The following is a 20,244-nucleotide window of genomic DNA, read 5'->3' on the forward strand; positions in this document are numbered from 1 at the left end:
CTTGTCAGAGCATTGTCCTGCAGCCTGAATTCTGGATTCGGCTCATGTTCTTCAAAGATGAAAGACATGCTAAACCCTCAGTCAAATTAAGAAACTACTCTGACAAGCCTGGCTACCACACAGATGAACATGTAAAGAGTGGAGATTGTCAGCTCTCTGCAATGGAAATTAAGAAAGTTTGATAAATTCAGATCATTTTAGAAAGTCCTAACTTGAAAAATGCAGAATAGTGTTTAAATACCTGTACAAAAATCACAGCAATGGGGAAAGTCACAGATATCTCTGTTGTTTGACAGCTACATGAACTCCAAAAAACCAACTTGAATTTACACAAAGAATTTCACAAACTATCTTCACATATAAGAGATCTTTAGATCAGGTACGTTCCTGATCCTGGCCAGTAGCTTGGCACTTTTCAAGAACATCTACATTCACGCTAATCAAGAAAACTATGCAAGTATTTGTTCCGCCTGTTGTGTCTTACATTAATCTGGATTTCTCCAAATCAAGTACACTTTCCCTGATATTTTTTAAAATAATTTTTATTTTAAAATATTATTTATATTTATTATTACACTCATGGCAGAAGACTGTAGGATCCACCCACATGCAAACAGCACCTCAATGGATGAAGACATCTGAAGAAAAATAAGACTCATGGTAAGAGTAGTGCATGCATATGCATTTGTAAATAAAGACAGTTCCAAGGGTAATCTTCCATGGATGAAGAGCCATCCCACGAACAACCACCTTCACTGAATCACACAGGCATCTATTGAATTCTATCCACCGATTTTGAGGGCAAGATATTGCCTAAAGTGATCTATGAATCTCTTGCTGTTTTCCGATTGCAAAAGCACTCATTAATCCATGTTGTAGCTGCAAGACTAAGATTTTCCAGCAATGGCTACCTGTGATTTTAGTTTACAAGCTCTAACAGACCACTTGTCACAGCTGTTTTTTGCATACTAAGTAAACATGTTATTTCAATATTTTCTTCTACAGGAAAAAAAGCATTAACAAGAACTTTCAATTACAATCAATGGCATTAAGCACATATCTCTGATGACAAAGTCTTTCTTCCTTTTATTTGGCTGAAAAGCCTTGGGGAAAGTGACTTTATTCTGGCAGTCTCTCACAAGAAATAAAATCAATTATTATAAGACCATAATCTGCCCTTCAACTAGTCAACAAGTGTATTTGATGCCTTAGTCTCTGTAAATAGATCTTGGCCTGAAGTCTCACAGCCCATTGTTCTTACCACTTGCTTCTACAGTTGCAGAATGATCATGGGAAGCCAAGGCTCAAAGGTGAGCCAGTAAGTAGTACTGCCTGAAGCAATACAAAGGTAGACACATTTATCTGCTCAGTTATTACCGAACACGAAAGATCAGTTCCATTCTTCCTGTGGGAAGAAAGCTTACCATCTGCAGCACATTGCCGCAAATGTTAATATGGGGTCTTCTCCACATTAACTTTTCACACAATATGAAGAGCAGCACTGTACACAGACATGAGCCTGGTGTTAACTCTTGGCAGACTGAAACTTTGACGTTAAATCAGTTGGAACCAGAGATAAATCGCACAGTTGTCAGCTGGTTGTACACATGGGCTGAGGAAGTCTCCTTCCAGAAGCCTGGCTGCTCATGGCATCAGCACGGGGTGGGTCACACACTGCTTACCTGAGTCAAAAACCCTCAAGTTTGTTTTCTAAAAGCATCCGTGTATCTTTACCTCATACCTTCTGGATCATGTGTACTAGTTATGCAATTAATCTTCATATAAAATCTATCGCTTCATCTGATCTCACTGATTCCTCTTTGTAGTGCTCGTTATATAGAATAAGTCAGAGACACCAAATCAGAAGGCGCCACTGAAATCCAGGTTGTACGTGACACAAAAGCAATTCTCTCCTAGTACTAAAAGATACTTCTATTAGCAATTGAAGCTGAATGAACCTGCGTTAACATGGCTCTTGAACGGAACACACACACACAGAGGTTTCAACAGCCTTTTCTAGTGTATTGGGTACAAATAGCAAGATTTGGGTAGTGGAGGGACTGTAGAAATAGCTTAGAGAAGGTAAGGTGTTGCCCTGTGCCAGACGTAGCCATTTCCCCAACAGACTCACAGCTGCCCAAAGCTAAGCCCATCAGTGAAACTAGTGGCACTTATGTGAAAAAGTATTTCAGAAAGGGCACAAAATTACAAGAAAGAAAGAGCAAGGGTAGAGAGAGAACAACAGAGGCAAAAGAAAATTAGAGAAGATCAACTTCAGGAGAGTAGGAGGTGCCCCACGTTGTCTTCATTTCCTAATACCCAAATTATTAATTAAATTTCTGTGTTAACTGATAATAAATTAAATACTTGTTTTCTTCAGAGGTCGTACAACCAAGCAGCAAACAGGCAACAAAATTTCTATCCCTTACTACGGAACTACAGACAAGCGATGTGTTAGAAGCAACAAGAAAACTCAAGGTAGTCCCTATCCCATCAAGTTACGCATTTATTTTCACTGATCTCAACTGCTGTACGTGTACCTGTGTACCCCTTTCCTTCCTCTCCCTTCCTTCACTATCTATTTATAACTTGCACTTTGTTATTTTTTGTCACTACACATTTATCTCTCCCAGTTTTCATACGGCAACTCATACAACTGGTACTCAAGGAACAACATGATAGACAAAATGACCAGACAGTGAGGAGCAATTCAGGAAAGGGCACTGCACCCCACTTGCCAGCCCACAGCCCAGGGAAGTGCTCTAGGTCTCTGCCATACTGGTGGACACTTGCCTCAGAGTGAAAACCAGTGCTTCTGCAGAGCAAGCGCCTGAGATACCTGATGCTTCCACTCAGACAGAACTGGTAAGGAAGGAGAATTCCATACATGTGGCAGGTTGTCACAAGGGCCCAGGCCCTCCTGGAGAAAAGAAAAGTACCCATAGAGTGGGCACAGGTTATTGACGCGTTACGTAAGGAGGCTGATTTGCAGAAACAGTTAAAAGGCTGCGCAGGATTAAAGGAGCAGAGATGGAGATAGATAGGTGGTTTCAGAACCATGTTCCTGTAGTGGACTCCACAGATAATGAGGCAACTTGGATCCTTGTGACCCACAGACCCACAAAAGCAGAACCCTGCTTCAGTCTCCACCCTCCAGCATCACAACCAAAATCAGATATGAAGTTTTAACTCTAGGCACCCACAAGCAAGGTCTGCAAGGAGAAACCGTACCAGCAGCGCACAGTGGATACTGCAAAAATAAACCTTGTGTGGTTGTTGTGGGTGACTCTGTTAGAGGCACTGAGGCACCGGTCTGCCAGCCTGACAAGGAGCCATGTGAGGTGTGCTGCCTTCTGGGAGCTAAGGGCCAGGATGTGGCTGAGAGGGTGCCACAACTTGTCAAGAGCATGGACCAGTATCCTCTGCTACTCTTTCACGTGGGCACAAATGACACTGCAAGCCAGAACCTGGGCTCAAGGAAGAATTATTCTGTGTGATTCTCTGTGTGCGGGGATTTTCTTGATTACCACCAACCGTATTTATAGCATCATGAGGTAACAGCTAATAATAGCACAGGAATCATTGTGCCCACCATGAAAACCATTATTTCCATGGTAGTACAAGACAACCACTTAATTTACAACAGCATTCTTAAGTTGTGAAAGGAAGGAAATGAAGTGTATTGTATCCAACTGTTATTGTAGTAGTCTTCAAGCATCTTGGCAAAATACAATTATTTAATTAACACTGCATAATGTAACTATACTGTATAAATTATAATTATAATGTATAAAAATAGGGATATTTTCTACTGAACAAATGCCTATATCTGTTTCAGAACCATGAACGGCACCTCTAACAGCACTGATGCATCAGCTATGCAAAGGTCTAGCAGTGACCTTCCTTGAAAGACTGTCTTCAGTTTTGTCACCAGTATAATTTTATGTTACATCAACATATTTCTTGCATATCTGCTATGCACGTGCTGATCCTGCCCAATCATACTTCCTTATCAAGAATTACGAAAAACTATGAGAGAATCAGTGTCTGCTTCCAGTTTCTGATCACCTTAACTAATAAGTTTGTGAAGTCATGTAATAACATTAACAGCTGGCATTTAGCAGATTAAATGGTAAGAATTGAAAGTAAGGTTTGGAAAAAAACCAACCCTCACATCTGTATTGCATACCTCAGAAAATAAAATCTCTTCAGACCAACATTGCTGAGAATGACAGGACTAACAAAATAGCCAGCTTCACCAGAAAGGCACACTGACATCATAAACTCCCATCTCCATGAAAACTTTTCAAACTCATTAAGAAATACTCTTTTTTTTCCAGCTTCATTGAGATTTCAACTTTGCTTCCTAAGAAAGGTTACTATGAACAGGTTTACAGTTAAGAGAAAGGATCAAGCCAGAAAAAGGCTGCAAATATAGTTGCAGAGACAGATTCAGACATGTTGTTTGTTGTTACTAGTCTGTAAGATCTGTTTGCTTCTACCCCTCATTTGACTGCAGCTCTACTCACAAAAGCGGTAGTATTTCATATCAAAGCTTAACCACTGCAAAAATGGCTTCCACTGTATCAGAAGTGCTTTACAAAATCTGCAGGGTAACCTTATATGCTGATTTCAGTAAGTGCCAGTAACGAGAAGGGTTAAACAGTCAGTCAGCAAAAATACCCTATCTGCAAAAATACCCCTATGTCAGCTGAAGACACGTATAATGCATCAATAACTGAGCAAAACTACACACACTCAGGTGTAAAAGGCTTACAAAAGAAAAATGATGCCAGGATGTAGGCAGAAGGGCTTTGATCACATGCTCTTCAGAGTTCTCCAGTGCATGACGCTAATTTATCAGCCTAGAAAGGAAGGAGCATGCAATGATTAAAGGGGTAACGCAGTAAATATGCCTTACCTTACAAGGTGGACTCATGATGTGAATCTAAGAAAACTATCATTAAAGACAAAAGAAACCTCAGCTCTCTTTGATGTTCAGCAGCTAGATTTTTAGGAAGTCAAGATAATCTAGTAAATGCTTTTATGAAAGAGTACCATAGTTTGAAGAAAGTGAAGGAACTGACTTTCACAACCTCAGCAGCCTTCAGGTTCTTGAGTCAATCATGAAGAAGCGCACAGCAACTTTATCTGTTAGATTGCTTCTGCTGGTACTTTGGGAATTGTTTCAGGAATATAAAGTACTGACTTTTTCATAGGCCTAATGGCCTCAGACTCTGGCTCCCAGCACTCAAAAATTAAAAAATAATATCTATATTTGATTTCCTGCAGGCAATAGCATTTCAGCTTACTGTGGAAGTAAGGATCCTTTCATCCTTTTCCTCTACATATGCCCTTCCCCTGTTAGCCAACATATACCCTCCATACCCAGAGGCTATTCCCCATGACAGGTAAAAATCCCAGATTTGCATTGGGTCATAGAGCCTTGATAGAATTTTTAGAAGTGTGAAAACTTCACCTAAATTTTGTCACACAGGAAGATATACAGAGGAAGATCCCACTTTCAAGGTCTATTGTAATTAATGCAAACACATTATCAGCATCCTTAATAATTACAGTCTGACAATTCCTGCCTTGGAAGGCTGATGCCATGCAGGACACTGCTATAAATCCTCTACGAGGTAAATGAATCTCTGAAATTACATTACCTCCTTGTTTGTACAGGGTGATGAAAGAAACACTGACAACTAAGATTAGAGAGATGGGATGGGAAAAAACATGCCAAAAAAAAAAGAGGTGAATCTTTCCTGTAAAGCTAACTGCCAAGAAGCCACAATTATCCTATGAGTAGTATACAATCAGTACTTTAAAGTGTATATAATAGCACATACAGCAGGAAACATCCAAAACTCTCAACAGTTTTTTGACATTTCTGAGAACTTGAAACACAATTCATTATTATTAATTGGTATGTTACCACTATTGCATTTTAATGCAGCCAATATACATGCATAACGGTAAGCTACTGGAGTGCTGCTAATTTTTTTTTCATTTGTTTATAAAAACCCAGAATATTTTAGAGAAATTCAGGTTAGTTTTTTTCATGAGAAATAATCTCATGCTTACTGTGTGTATTAAGGTGGAAATCCAGTCTGGTTCTGCTGCTTAGCGGAAGCCCTTCCTCTCCCTGAAGTCACTTACAAGTTCTAGAGACATAACCATCAAACTGTATTTTCCCTATATGAATGAGGCAAGTAGATAGAAACTAAGAGCCAGAGAGAGTTGTTTGGAATCTTTATCCAGATTCGTACCCACACCAAACAGGCCATCCTGGAACCCTGTGCCCTCGGGAAGCCTTGGACAGATCCAGCCAGGTCTCCCCCAGAGCCACACTGACACCAGTGCTCATGAGCACTGCACAGAGAGCCTGAACAGCTCCCCAGGGCAGGGGTGCCACACATTGTGTCCCCATAGCATTCTCCCCTGTATTTACATCACCTAGATTTTCCCATTAACTGTTCACTGGAGGAGACTGTGGGAGCAAACTATTTATCAAGCATGCGTTCATAAAGGGATTAGCAGTGCAACATATTCTCAATAATGTACCAATTTGTCAAGTCCTTTCAGACACTTCTTATCAGAAATATCTGGGTATATTAGATGTTTGATGATAGAAAGATCCATGAGATCTTTGAATTTGGATTGAGAAATTCATACTACAGAGTCTTCTGAGATCTGAAATAATGGAGTTAACACATCACAAGAGATTGAAAAAGGGATGCTAATATGTACTTACTGAAAGCCGATGACAGTGATTCAAGGTCTTATGCAGCAAATGGGCAGTCTGGGTTCAGCAAGTTTGGTTTTCAAGTAATGCAGGTAGAACAGCAACAATATGTGAGTTGTTGCAGTGACGAATCCACTCACAAAAACGTCAGAAGGCAGCTCACTTCTGCTAACTAGTCCCCTAAGACTCGGCTTCACTTTGCTCAGGATCAAGGCACTTGTAAATGTAAGAGAGCCAGATGCTTCTCCCACGGAGGAGACATAGGGGAAGCCACTGGTCCCAGAAGGCTGCAAGTCACTCATACAGAATACTGCAAGACCTTCTACTTACCTGGGCTATGTGTCCTGAACTTAATTTTATTTGACTGTTGGCTGGTAGTGGTGTCAGGCTGAAAACATCAGCAGCTTTTGGGTTTGGACAATGGGATGTTTGTCTCATTTGTACATAACCACCTGTTCTACATGATATACATATGTGAGTATGTTCATCCAAAAAAGGGCAGACATTCATGCAGAGAAGGTGGACGTCTCCTGCTTTGGCAGACATTGATTTCCTAACACTTCCTAAAAAATCACTGCACAAAATTACTTTACACTGAAGATACTTGAAGATGAGTCTCAAAATACGCTCAGCACTAGAGGGCAGTATAAGAAACAGGAATATTTGTCTTCCAAGAGAAATCTGAAGTTTTAAAAACTTCTTCAGAACTTGTTAAAGAGCTCTCAGAACTGCAAGTAGCAAACTTATAAACCGCTAATTAACCAGAAAATTCTATTATAGTGGTTATTTCCTACGGGTAAGAAAACACATAGGAGAAAAATAAAATTATTATTAGGTCATCAAGTAAATGCTGAACTATATTGTATAGGTGCATGCAAACAACACTTTATAGGAACAAGGTCTTGGTAAGGGCTCTATATCTCTCCTGTATACACTAGAAATAGCCTGCTCTGATCTGAAAACGCTATAAATCCTGGTCATTGTTATTTCTACTACATAACTTCTCACTACTAGCCTATTAAATTCCCCTCTAGCCATAACTGTGCCATGGATATGAATCAGGCTAGACAGGTCTCTGCATCAATCTGGCAAAGTTAACAAAGTTACTACAGGCCTGGACAACCTGAAACTAGGGTAAAAGCTTTTCACTTGCTGGAAAGAATATCCAAGGAAATACGTATTTTCAAGTACAATCAATTTCCTCTCATATTACTTACCAGATGAAGACATAGAGCTGAGCTGTCTGACAGGTACCAATACTGCACTTTCAAGACTGTCTTTATCCATTGACACCAATATTTTGACAAAGACCAATTTTGTCTTCTCAAGTGGGTAAAAGGCTGATTTTTTAAAAATACACTATAAGGATATTGAAGACTAAGGACAACAAGTTCCAAACCTTCAGGTTTTCTAAAGCAAATTTTTAAGATTGCCCAAAGCAATACCTCTCTGTGCTCTTCATACTGGGAAACCAGATTTTTAAAAAGCATCAATTTATTTAAAGTAACACATAATTGATTAACTAAGACCTTTGAGATAAAGGGTTGTCAGAAGAATTACTGATTTACTATCACTTAAAGGACTACTGTTGTCTTCATTACAAGAAATAAATTTTAAAAAGCAAAATTATTTTTCTCATTTCAGAAAATTTTGTACTTAAAGCACTAACTTGAACTTAATCTGTAGGCAAACATGCATCAGTTTTTGGAATAACAGGCTAAAGACAGAATAATAATCTGCTAAAAACTGCCTGAAAATTAATTTGGCAACTTTATTTCTGTTTGTAACATTGAGATCTGTGTACCACAAACTGCAGTGCAACTGCTAGAAACTCACAGGGGTACGAGTAACGGCCAGAGGAATGAGAAGGGCACTACTACCAATCTAATTTTTCAGGTAAGCAGCATGACTGTCTCATTCCAAGTCATGGTTCTGGTTCACATGAATACCACTCCCCCCACGCTAGTTAGATCAGACTGTCAAATCATTTCCTGTCTTGGATCAAAAAGACAGCATGCTATCATATATAATGATCAATTTTTTAGTTATTTGTGATAACATTTTGCAAAATTCTCATCAAATTTCATTACACTGAGCACTGTACAAAAAAAAAAAATAGAACAATGTACAAATTAAACATTTTACCGAACAGATAAATGTTCAGTAACTTCACAGAGAAGAAGTTCCACTGACTTTGGTGCCTTCAGGAGGACTTGAGCAAACTACTTCCATGTCTACAACTTCATGCTTGCCTAACCATTTGTCATTAAGTAAGCTGATTACACTGTGTATTTTTTCCAGGCAGGAGTTGAAGAGAACAGAAATTCACAGATGAGACACCAGTTTGCATCCGGAAACAGAGAGGACCAGAAATAAAGACTACTTCTACCTGATGCTCAGTAGCAAAACTGAAATTTCTAAAAACTACTTCCTCATCACCGCGGAATAAATAAGTAGAAACACAGAAGACCTCGTATTATGCAATTACACTACTGCATTTACAAGCATTTTTTATTTGTAAATGGATGTAAAAACTGAATTATTGTGGAACTCTGCTTTGGTGTTTGGTTATTTTCAATTCAGAGATTTACCTCAGTTTAAAGTGGAGTCAGGTAGGATTTATCAAACATTCTTGGGTAAGACCAGTAACTAAGCACTGGTCACCGGATTAAAGGTATAAAGATTTTTTGCTCAAAATGCAGACCATTTTTGCCACCAGATGGAAGAAGACCTTTCATTACAGTACTGAGGCAGGGCTTTCACATCTTTACTCCTCCGCAATTGTTGCTGTCACAGAAGACAGTGGAAACTTCATCACTGACCACTGTAGGATGAGCAAACAGTGGACACAGAGTCCTCTAAAAACATCATTTCAAAAGGTGACATTCAGATTCTGAAGATATTTTACATTTAATATACACAACTATTTATTCTGGGTCAAATGATCAATGTTGAGGCTTCCTACGTTATTTTAAATTTTCATTCCTGTGAACATTAAAATCCCTATCTTTTATTCTTTGTTGAGGAGCTAACATGTTGGTCATGTAATGCTCTGAGCAAATTCCAACAGAATGAAAACTCTTCATGCCAAAAGTCATCCTGCAATTGGCACTGGATGCTATTTCCTGTTTTCCCAACTTGCTTTGCTCCGTTCTTGCACGTTGTTAAACTTCTGTTCCACCAAACAGATGAACTGCATTTTATCAATAGGTAATTTTATTATTACTGGTTGAATGGTTAACAAGTGTGAAGGTTGTTTTAAAACGCAATGTATTTTTTATTTAGAACTAAAATAAAGTTTATCACTTAAACAAATAACTGGGGCTGTTTTTTTGTGGAGGTTTAGGTGTTTAATTACCATGGTTTAAGGACAGCTTAAATTTAAACAGAGTGGATAGCTGCCCAGGGTGGCAGGCTCCTTACTTCACCTACTCAAAAGGAAGGGGATTACTTTCTCCACTAATGGCCCATTGTGCGGTGACAGCTTACTGCAATTACTGCTCCGGCCACAGACCTTCCTCCAGCTTCCTGACCCGACCCCATCCTGGCTCTTTCTTCTCCCCTCCTCTTCCCAGCAAGCCAAAAGGGTGAGCAGAGGTTCTCTGACAGAAAGGAGAGGAAAACAATGGATTTTGAAAAGGAGGAGGAGAAGCTGTAGCAAGCCCATGGACCCCGCAGCAGGACTCCCTGGACTGAGTGGGCAGGGAAAGAAGTGGCCATTCTGGGCTGACTTCCAGCCTCCTCCGCTCTCCTTTCCCCCACTAGCACCCAACCAATTCCTCTCAGCACAGTTAATAAATAATGAAAATTCCTGTTCATTACATCCTCCTGTCATCACAGTTGAACAAATACTTGAACATACAAGGCACTAGCATTCCTCAGTTCTTAGCAAATATGGAAAGGTTCACAAAGCAAGCTCAAAGGGTACAGATGTACAGTCAATAAAAGCTACATATAAAGAGCACTCTGTAAAGGTGACAGAATAAACCAGGTTCCACGGTAAAGCTTAGGGTCAGAGACCTCTCAAAGACAAACCACAGTGAGTTCCAGCACAGGAAAGGAGACAGAAAGATTCAGAATATTCCCCTGATTGTAACAGTACACGTTCCTAAATTTAGGCATCTGCTTATGTGCTTACTAAAAAAGGAATCTCATCTGCATTTAATGAATAGCAGACCACATTTTTCTTTGGGATTAGTGCAGTTTGCATCTGTGCAGCTGAGAGGATTTAAAAGCTCAGTGTGTTTTATCTCAGAAACCCAAATCTTTGACACCTGAAGTAAACATGAAAGCACTTAACTATTTTGAAAAGTTTATTTTGCCAAGAGCTTTCAGGTTGTGACACTAATTAGTCCTATGTACAGCTTTTATACAAAACGGAGTAGTCACACCAAAAGTAAAGTTCACATAAGGAAACAGAAGCGAGCTCTCTTCTACACTCGTTCAACTCAAAGCACCAAAAATAGGCTTCCTTTTTCAGTAATTACATAAAATGAGATTTTCTCTGCTTACTGGGCTGTACTGAACTTCCTCAGATTAGTCCTCCTTCACCAATTTCCATTCATTCCTCTGAGGAATTTTGTTTTGGCCCCTTCTTCACAAACACAGAAAGAGAGCAGCAGCTCCCCCACTCAAGACAGCCTTTTCGCTTTTCATAAATGCTTTCAACATGATAAACATTGTAAGCTGTTTTACCACTTCCACAGAAGTATATCACTGGCATCTCAGTAAACAGCCATTTTGGTAAGTGGACCTGCACTCGACAGGGCTCCTATTTCAAAAGTACCCTTCAAACACTTGCAGATGTAATTGCACATGCTTGGAGCTAGTTCACACTTTCAAGATTTTTCCTAAGCTACCCCAAGAGACAGAGATGAGCTTCAGTTAAAAAATGAAACGTGAAGGAATCTGAAAAGCAGGGCAGTTTTGAAGAAGAGTATGCGTGCGCTTCTGTAAAAGTATCTTCCATCCCCATTTGCTATTGCTCTTTTCATGCTTAAAGCACTACACATACACATATGCAGTAGCATGGAGTAAGTCTGTTTTACAGATCTGCAAAGTACACTGCAATAGGAAAAGAAAACTGAGCATAATATAGCTTTCTCCTCTTTGCAGAAAAACATGAATGACAGGTTAAACACACCCTCCCATCTTTGATACCGAGTACAAGATTTGTGTTAATTTAACAGCAATAATGAATTGAGACTGTCAAGATATCATGAATTCTCCTTGAAATAGTAAGAAAACTTAAAAGAAGACACAATCAAATGAAGTCTTCAGGTTCAATAGGTATTTGGTAAATGCCATATGACCCCTTATCTTGAACTTAGTTTTGGAAAAAGGATAGTAAGTGAAAAACATGTTAGAAGATGACAATAAGTCATGCAGACAATCCGCAGTCTGCATGAATAGAAGGCAAAGAGGATTTTCTAGATCATACCCAGCAAGTACTTTGGTTTGTTTGGTGTTCTCAGCTGTATGCACAGTCTATCCTACAACTGGGAACTTTGAGAAATATTTACTACCTGAGGGTTGTTTTTTTTTTCTTCTGTCTTATTTTAAGAACTGCAGATATAACGGCTTTAAAACTTACAACATCCTGCATTTCCTTTGCAACTTTAAAAACAAGTCTAACTTTCACAAATATTTTTTTGGAAGCTGCATCAACTCTTCCTCTGCTTCAGTCATGTGAAGAATAGAAGCATCTGACCAACATTGGCTCTGCAGGGTTCTGCTCCATTAGCAAAATTTTAATTTTTTCTGAGTTTACACAAATACTTCCAAAATTTGATAAACACATCAAAAAAAACCACTAAGGCAGAGGGTATCTCACCCCATGTTCTCCATTGTCAAAGTCAAGAGACTTCTCTAAAGATTGGACTGTAATGAAGAAAAAACAAGAGTGGAAAACTCCACAAGCACTGTGATCCCTCCAGACAAGAGGAAAAAGCAGCACTCAGTTCTCACCAAAGCATACAACTGCCCATGGACTGTGATGACCATTACATGAAGCAAGAACTAGACACCGAGCGTCACTCCACAACAAAAAGTATGACCTTCAGAGTAAAGGAACAGAGACACAGGTTTTAAAAGTCTTATCTTTGCATTGACAATTGGGTCCTTCTTTAGAAAATAAGGCAATGAAACTAATAAACCCTGCAGAATAGCAAAGCTCAATTAGTTAATATTTGTTAAGCGGTTTACAGAGATAAAATTGTACCTGTTTTATACTGCTCTTTACAATACACCAGGTTGATTCCTCAGAGCAGATGTGCAGTTTTATGGATGGCGTTACGAAACCATGAATAATCATCACTGGGGGAGGGGGAGCTGGGAAGGGTGTAGCGACATGATTATTACTGTTGAAAGAGATCTAAAAGCTCAGAACATAGGAGGAACTTAAAGAGTTGCTGATTGCTACAAAATGACAGGCAAATTCCACTACCATTTACACTAGAAATTAAAAGATATGGAGGTGGTTGGGTGCTTTTTTTTTTTAAAGTCATCACAGCCCTGTCAGAATTGTAACCCCCAAAAATACAGCTAGAGTATGTATCAAATTTATAGCTAGAAATTCAGTTTTAACCAGAAAAAATGAGCAAAAAAATGAGGAAGCCAGGAAAAACTTAAATTGCTGACAAAAAAAAAGGAAACTAAGCAAAGATCAAGGAAAATTCAATCTATTATGCAAGATACAATGGACACTTTAGTTAGTAATTTCTCATCATAGGACTACAGATTTCCCTGTGGATCTTCTATGGCTTCAGTGTGAGAAGAGTTACTGAAAAGGGCTGAAATTCACAAATCAACCTCTTGTAAATGTGCTAAATCCACACAGAAGAACATAAGTAGAAACACCTTATGAAAATTTTTATTATCTTTCTTGCAACATAAAACAAAATTATAATTTCCCAAAATTCAGCTGTATCTTTTTTCTTCCTGTCCTCATTCCAATTCTGCAGATCAACTTTCAGTAATCCTCAAACCAAAAAGGACAAGGGGAAAAAAAAGCCCCCCCCCCCCCCCTTTAGCGGACATATATTCTGAAGTTATACAAGGAATTTTCTACTTTTATATTTTCTCCTAATAACCCTGCGTATCATACATCTTGAAGGGAAATACAATTGTTAATTAAAGATTAACAGTTGATAATTTTGTCTAAGATGAAAATTGAGACTCTCTAATAAGAATTATTCCAGACCTTTCAATGCTGCTCACCAGTACTGCACCCCAATTTAAGCCTAGGCAAAGAAGTACTGTGCCCACTGCATACACCTCCAAAAACATCAACACCAGAAAGTGTGTTACTTACTTAGTCACAGTACCTCTTCAGAAAGCCTGTTCTTTAAATTATGTTTATCACCAGTATGGTCCAAACCTACTTACTGTAGAAACACTGACAAAAAAACCACAGCTGGAAATGTTAAGGAAGAAATGCATAATTTTGATTGCTGCTACTTAAATTAATCACATTTACAGTATGTTTTAAACAGCAGAAGACTGCACTTGGCAACAAATGCATTTTTACTCTCATGTTGCTTCTCTGGGAAGTGGTGCCAGTGCTCTGATAAACATTACATTTCACATTCTCTTATGTTTTCCAGAAAAAAACCCCACTCATATAACAGAAAATAGTCTGGAAAGGCAGTACTAATAGTGACTGTGAAATAGCTTAATTTCTAGGCACTTAATGATCTTACCACACTCACCCCCCTCAGGTGGGACACAAGTGACACTCAGATGTTAACATGCCCATTATGAAGCCTCTCAGGCAGACAAGAGAAAATGTAAAGGGCAGAGAGCCTTGCCTTGAATCCTGTCTCCCGCAATGACTCACAGGCTTCCTGCTGTAAGAAAGTGCCTTCTTTCACTTGCAATTTACAGCTCCAAATGCTTCCATGGATTTACAGTGTCCACGCATCCTCTTTAAAACAGTCCCCTAGGCCTGACCTTCCTCTCTAAACAATTTAGAAAAAGGTCTTCCTCTTTACCCAGTATTACGCAGCAAGAGCATGTCTTCAGGATACAAACCGTTCAGATTTACTTCTCTCCTGCATAAAGTGATTTGATGTACATCAAGGCTGTACTGGGCCCCATCACAAAGCTGCTTAAATGAATGAGAATACCAGTGCTCCTACTGATTTATACCAGATAAAGATCTAGAACACTTCAAATAGTCTGTTATAGGATAAATCCTCATCTCAGCTACAGCAAAATAGACAGGAGCAGAATTTGCTTAAATTCAAAAAGCTGCCGAAGCATACCACAGTAATACTTCATATAATTGCACAGAAGTATTTCCTACCAATTCTTCTGTTCCACTGTATGAGAGCAGAAACGTACCCAGATCCTACAGTCTGTGCATTAAACAAAGTAGTGCATTTAGCAGATCTCTCATATACATGTAATCTCAGACTTGTGGTTACTAAACCTAGCTGTTCTAAGTAGAAACAGAATTATCCAGGAATGTTAGCAAAATGCCTAAAAACCTGGGTAATAAAAACAGGCGTTCACCAATTTTGTAGAACACCTTTAATAATAGAGGACCAGAGACTTTATTATTTATTATCATTACTTTTAGCAGAGAATATTAGAATAGATAGCTGAAGAATATATTCTGATAAAACACCAGAGAATTCTGAGACATTCACTTTTGAATTTACATAATGCTTTTAGAAATTGTTACGCATGATAACAGATTTCATTAAACCTGAGGTTATGTCCAAAATGAAAGACAGTGGTTTTTTCCATTTGCTCCACCTGCCCAGCAGGTGTTTGAAATCTGCAGGGCTTGCAAGTTAATTACTGATGAGTCACTAGGGTGGGATGGGCTAATTAAATTCTCTTTGAAAAAGAAAAGAATGAACAAATTATTTTACCAAAAGAGTTAGGACATAAGCTGCAGAATAGTAGTGAAGGAAGAAATTCTAGAAGCAGCCATCTCTGAAGAGAAGACTTGAAAGGAGCTGATGTTACTTTGCAATAACTATTCATTACTGAAATTAAAGATTTTTCTGCATCTGCAGTAGAAGTAATTTTCTCTAACAGCAAATGAAGATCCTTAACAGTTTGTTTCCAATTAATCTTCACTCCTGGAAAAAGCTGCCCTTTAATACTTTGAGTTTTTAAACACAGTTGGCATAGATTGACAGAAATCAGCAAAGGGTCCAGGAATCTTGCAAACAAATCCTAGCTCAAGGCAATACCAGCGAATTAAATTTCTTACCTGGAAAGTGGAATCTGGGACATTTTAATCCAACGTTATGTTTTACCCCAGTAGTTTTCTAAGTGCTATCTCTGAAAAGAGAATAATTATGAGAGAAATTTAAGCCAAATAGAAAGCAGGAGGTAATTTTCCTGGCAGAAGAACTAAAGCTTGTTGAGTTTATCATCTCCAAATCTTAGCCAGAAAAGTTTCCTGAAGAAGCTCGACAGTGTTTCGTTGTATCACTGGGGAAGAGTGATTTGGTAAGCTTGCCAAGGAGGCATGGCTTTCTCCATGAACCGAGCCACAATGTGGCTGGGAACACTGTAATGAACCTGCTTCTCTTTCCATCTGACTAAAATATGTACATGGAATCCATCTCTCCATACTATTGACTCAGACATTCTCAGTGTGATCTTGAGATCAAAAGTTATGTCAAGGTTGCTTTTCTGCCCCATACTGATGTTTAGCCAACAGTCATTGTCTGAAAGAGGTCAGCACACACACAAGGGAGTTGGAGACTTAACTCCGAGGTTGCTTTTGCATTTTGAGGTAATTTACCAGAAAAATGTATGTCTCCTTTTCAAGAGCTTAATGCTCTCAGATAGCAAGTTTTTGGTACGCTACCCAGGGCCAGTAAGCTTTCCAATGCTTACCAAAGCGCTGCTGAAAAGAAGTAGAAACCAACACTAAGAAAACTCCTATGCTACTTTCACTCTGAGTTTCAGAATAGTGGCCTGCTAAAAGGTTCAGCGAAGGAGTGCTTCTGACTGTAGCGTCTCTCTGCAGCTGTACCTATGACAATACAGGAGTTTAGAAATACACGCAAGGAAATACTGATGAGACCTTTCTTGTCTCATATAATTTACATGAGAGTAGGTTAACCAGAATCAGCGAACTGAGCATAATCTTGCACGGTTTCTTCTCCAGCGAATATTGTTATAAAAGGTTCTGTCCCTTCAGACATTTGCTCTGATAACATTCTTGTTTGTGTATCTTCCTGCCAAAGACCTATCAAGTTGTGGAGGAACAGATGTCTGTTTATCCATCACCACTTTTTTGGCTTTGTCTACCACCAGGTTCTCCAGTTCCCCAACGCTCTCAGAAATGGAACTGTAGACAGCAGATTTCCACTGACTTAGGTCCTCAGCTTCACCTACAGTCAGTGGAAGATTTTTCCATATAGTCTCCCGTCTAATTTTACATGGTCTTCATAAGCAGAACTTTCTATTTGTGTTCATGACACATTCTTGGTATTTTTCATCTGCTCCTCCTGACATCTCTACATCCTGGCTTTGTCCTGCCTTAAACTGCTGCAAAAAGTAACCACCCATGGGCACATGGAATGTGCAAAGCTGTGTAACACTGGGCAGGTTACTTAAACACCAGAACATCTCCACGTGAAAAAGCATACCTAACCTTCAATGCAAAGAGCTATTCCTAAGATAGCCTGTTGCCTCAGAGCAGAAAAGAAAGGAGAAAATGGCGAAACTTAGGAGCCAAACTGTCCTCAACTACAACACATTCTTTGGCCTCCTGTAGAGGATGACGGCTGCACTAGGGACTTACACTAACGGTAATTTTTCTCCTGTTGCTGCTCATAGTATCTTTCAACAGTGGTAGAAGAAAAAGAGGATTTAATTTTCTGCCTAAAATAATTTCTTAATTATCTTTGTACAACTGAACACTTACAGAAAAGCCAGAACATTCTCCCCATGGATCTCATCTTGCCATTGTAAAACAGCAACAGCATTGCTTCCCCTGCCTTGCAGGAGTATTAAAATAAAGCTACACTTTTGAGCTATTCGGTATCAACCATCACTGAAATGCCTATAAAAACAGTAAAAATCCTCTCTCCTCTCATTAGCAAAGATGTTAAAAGCAGCCATTTTTTCACAAATTTCTCCGCATCAGCAGACAGTTTGCATCACCAATGATCTTCAATTACTTCTTGTCCCTGTCCCACAAGAAGTTAATACTGAAGATGCTGGTTTCACAGTTTCCAAGCCACCTGCCTCTAACACTCTCTGTATGACAAGGAACAGATGTTTACTACAATTCCATTTCCTTAACTGGTAACAGTGGATTTGTTTTGTGCATAAGGAGATTAACTAGATTTTCCAACCTCTTTGGAGTTTGGATTGTGAGGAATATTTAATATTTCAGTAGAACTGTCTTCCCTGCAAAGAGACACATGGACCCTGATATTCATTGTCTTACAGCCTAATAAAAATTTGGTTCTTAGAACTACAAATTGTTACCAAGAGGATGTTCATTCCCAACTGACCTAATCGTACAGCATGGAAAGAAGCAAAAACCTCTAATTTTCAAGTTAGAATATACTGCACCCAAATATTTTGTTCAGGCAAAATCCTTTCTTTAAATTATATCTCTTAGCCTCAACAAAATCTGCACTTCTTTGCTTAATTACACAGCCTGCTTTACCAATCTCTTTTCCCATTCCCCCTTTTTGGTTTTTTTCTTGCTCAGAGGTATGCAAACCATCTGTGCAGCTAACATGGTCTAATAACTATCTGCAAATCTGTTTCCCTGAAAGTGACATTACCAAAGCTGGAAGGCCAAATAATACCAGCTGCTTGCAGGAGTGCAGGCTTGCACATCACAAGGTCTCCGATTTGCTCGCTCCCTGTCTGTCCCCACTCAGGCAACACATGAAAATATCTTAAGACACTACAGGTCCCACTTCTGCTTGGGTCAAACATACCTGCACATTTTTATTTTATTTTATTTTCTTTATACCACAGCATAGTAATTGAGTTTAAATGCCAATATTCCACATATTTAACAGATATATAACACATAAAAATAACATATTTCACATCTCTCATTTCTTTGAGACAATGTCCGGCAAATATCAGACTCTTACTGAGAGAACTCCTGAAGAACAGTTTTTTCCAATGACTTTAATAAAATCTATTTTAAATAGAAATATTGGCATTTATTCTTAATATACTGCCCAGTACGTATATTTTCCATATATGTTGCAGTTTGCTAATCACAGAATCATAGAATCATTTCAGTTGGAAAAGACCTTCAAAATCAAGTCCAACTGTAAACCTAGCACTGCCAAGCTCACCACCAAACTATATCTAATACTTTTTTATAACTGTTTCCCTTGATTGATGAAGTGAAAAATCTTCATCTCAAAAAGACTAATAAAAAGCGTTTTGATTTGTTGTTGTAATACTAGACCACTAAAAACTTTTCTGAAAAATTACTGAAAAAATACTTCGATTTTATTCTCATGACACTTGCATACTACAGAAACATATGCTTAATTTTACAGATTGTTGTTTTGATTTTTTTTTTTTCCTAGTAAGATCTAAGCGTTCAGGATAATTAAAGGAATTCCAAGGGATTTACATTCTCCATCTCTGAAGAGGAAGATTACAGGGTCAAAAGAATACATCCTTGGCCCACAAAAAAACAGAGCATGTTTATACAGCCTCTGCAAGTGCCTGTCATCATTGAAAGTTTTTTAACTGTTAACTCTTAGATTGTATTTTGGGAATCTGGTTTAGAAATTTACATTAAATACTTCATATTATTTTTTAAATTAAATTAATAAAGGTACAAATACTATACCTAAAGTGATATGTTACTTACACAGTCATACCACCAGCCAGAACATGCCCTTAGTAAACAAGACTATTTTTACTAAAAGAGAAACACTGACATAACCTTACTTTGAATACTACTCAGGTAAAGAAGACTTGCAGCTTTACAACAAAATACACATGTTGCAACTGGAGCAAAGTCATAGACCAAAGCTAAAATGTGTCTCATTAAAAGAGCCCTTTTTTCCTTGTTTGGGGGGAAGAAAAAAAAATCTAATTTAAATATACTCAACAGACTCAAGAGGAGCTTCTTATTAAATGCATTTTCTTTTGGCAGCACGCACACAATAATGCTCACAGCTTCCAACCCTTAAGAAAAGCCATGTTTTATGACAGTAACTTCTTTTGAACTTGCATTTCTTGTTAATAATTTTAATCTCATCTTAACCTTAAATATCAGGATATCTCTTAATATATCTCTTACAATGCATTGGTGCCAGTGTAGGCAATGGTAGAAGCAGAGGGACAGGTAAGAGCAGAAAAGCAAGTGCTTTCATTACGTTCCCTCTAATATACTAACCAACTAGCCAGCAAAGCAGAGCTACTTCATGGAAAGTAGTAAATTATGCAGGGGAAAAAGTCAATATAAATCTGTTTTCTCTTGGAGTAAGAGGACACTCTACATGCCACAGCGTTGTTCCTCCTTGAGTTTT

General features: G+C 38.5%; 1 protein-coding gene across 6 annotated transcripts in view; it reads right to left on the reverse strand.

The window, feature by feature from the left end:
• The window catches only part of GALNT18 (polypeptide N-acetylgalactosaminyltransferase 18), a 263,582-nt gene that overhangs the window by 120,607 nt on the left and 122,731 nt on the right, over window positions 1–20,244 (reverse strand). Inside the window, exon 1 of one of the 6 annotated variants that reach the window (XM_037401734.1) lies at window positions 7,966–8,186. The exons of the other annotated variants lie outside the window; for them this stretch is intronic. Coding sequence (XP_037257631.1) covers window positions 7,966–8,035 — 70 coding nt within the window. The 5' untranslated portion in view covers window positions 8,036–8,186. Of the gene's footprint in view, window positions 1–7,965; window positions 8,187–20,244 lie in introns of those variants that run through there. 6 annotated transcript variants of the gene reach the window in all.

The sequence above is a fragment of the Falco rusticolus genome, chromosome 10, assembly GCF_015220075.1.
Source record: "Falco rusticolus isolate bFalRus1 chromosome 10, bFalRus1.pri, whole genome shotgun sequence".
In the NCBI taxonomy this organism is placed as follows: Eukaryota; Metazoa; Chordata; class Aves; order Falconiformes; family Falconidae; genus Falco; species Falco rusticolus.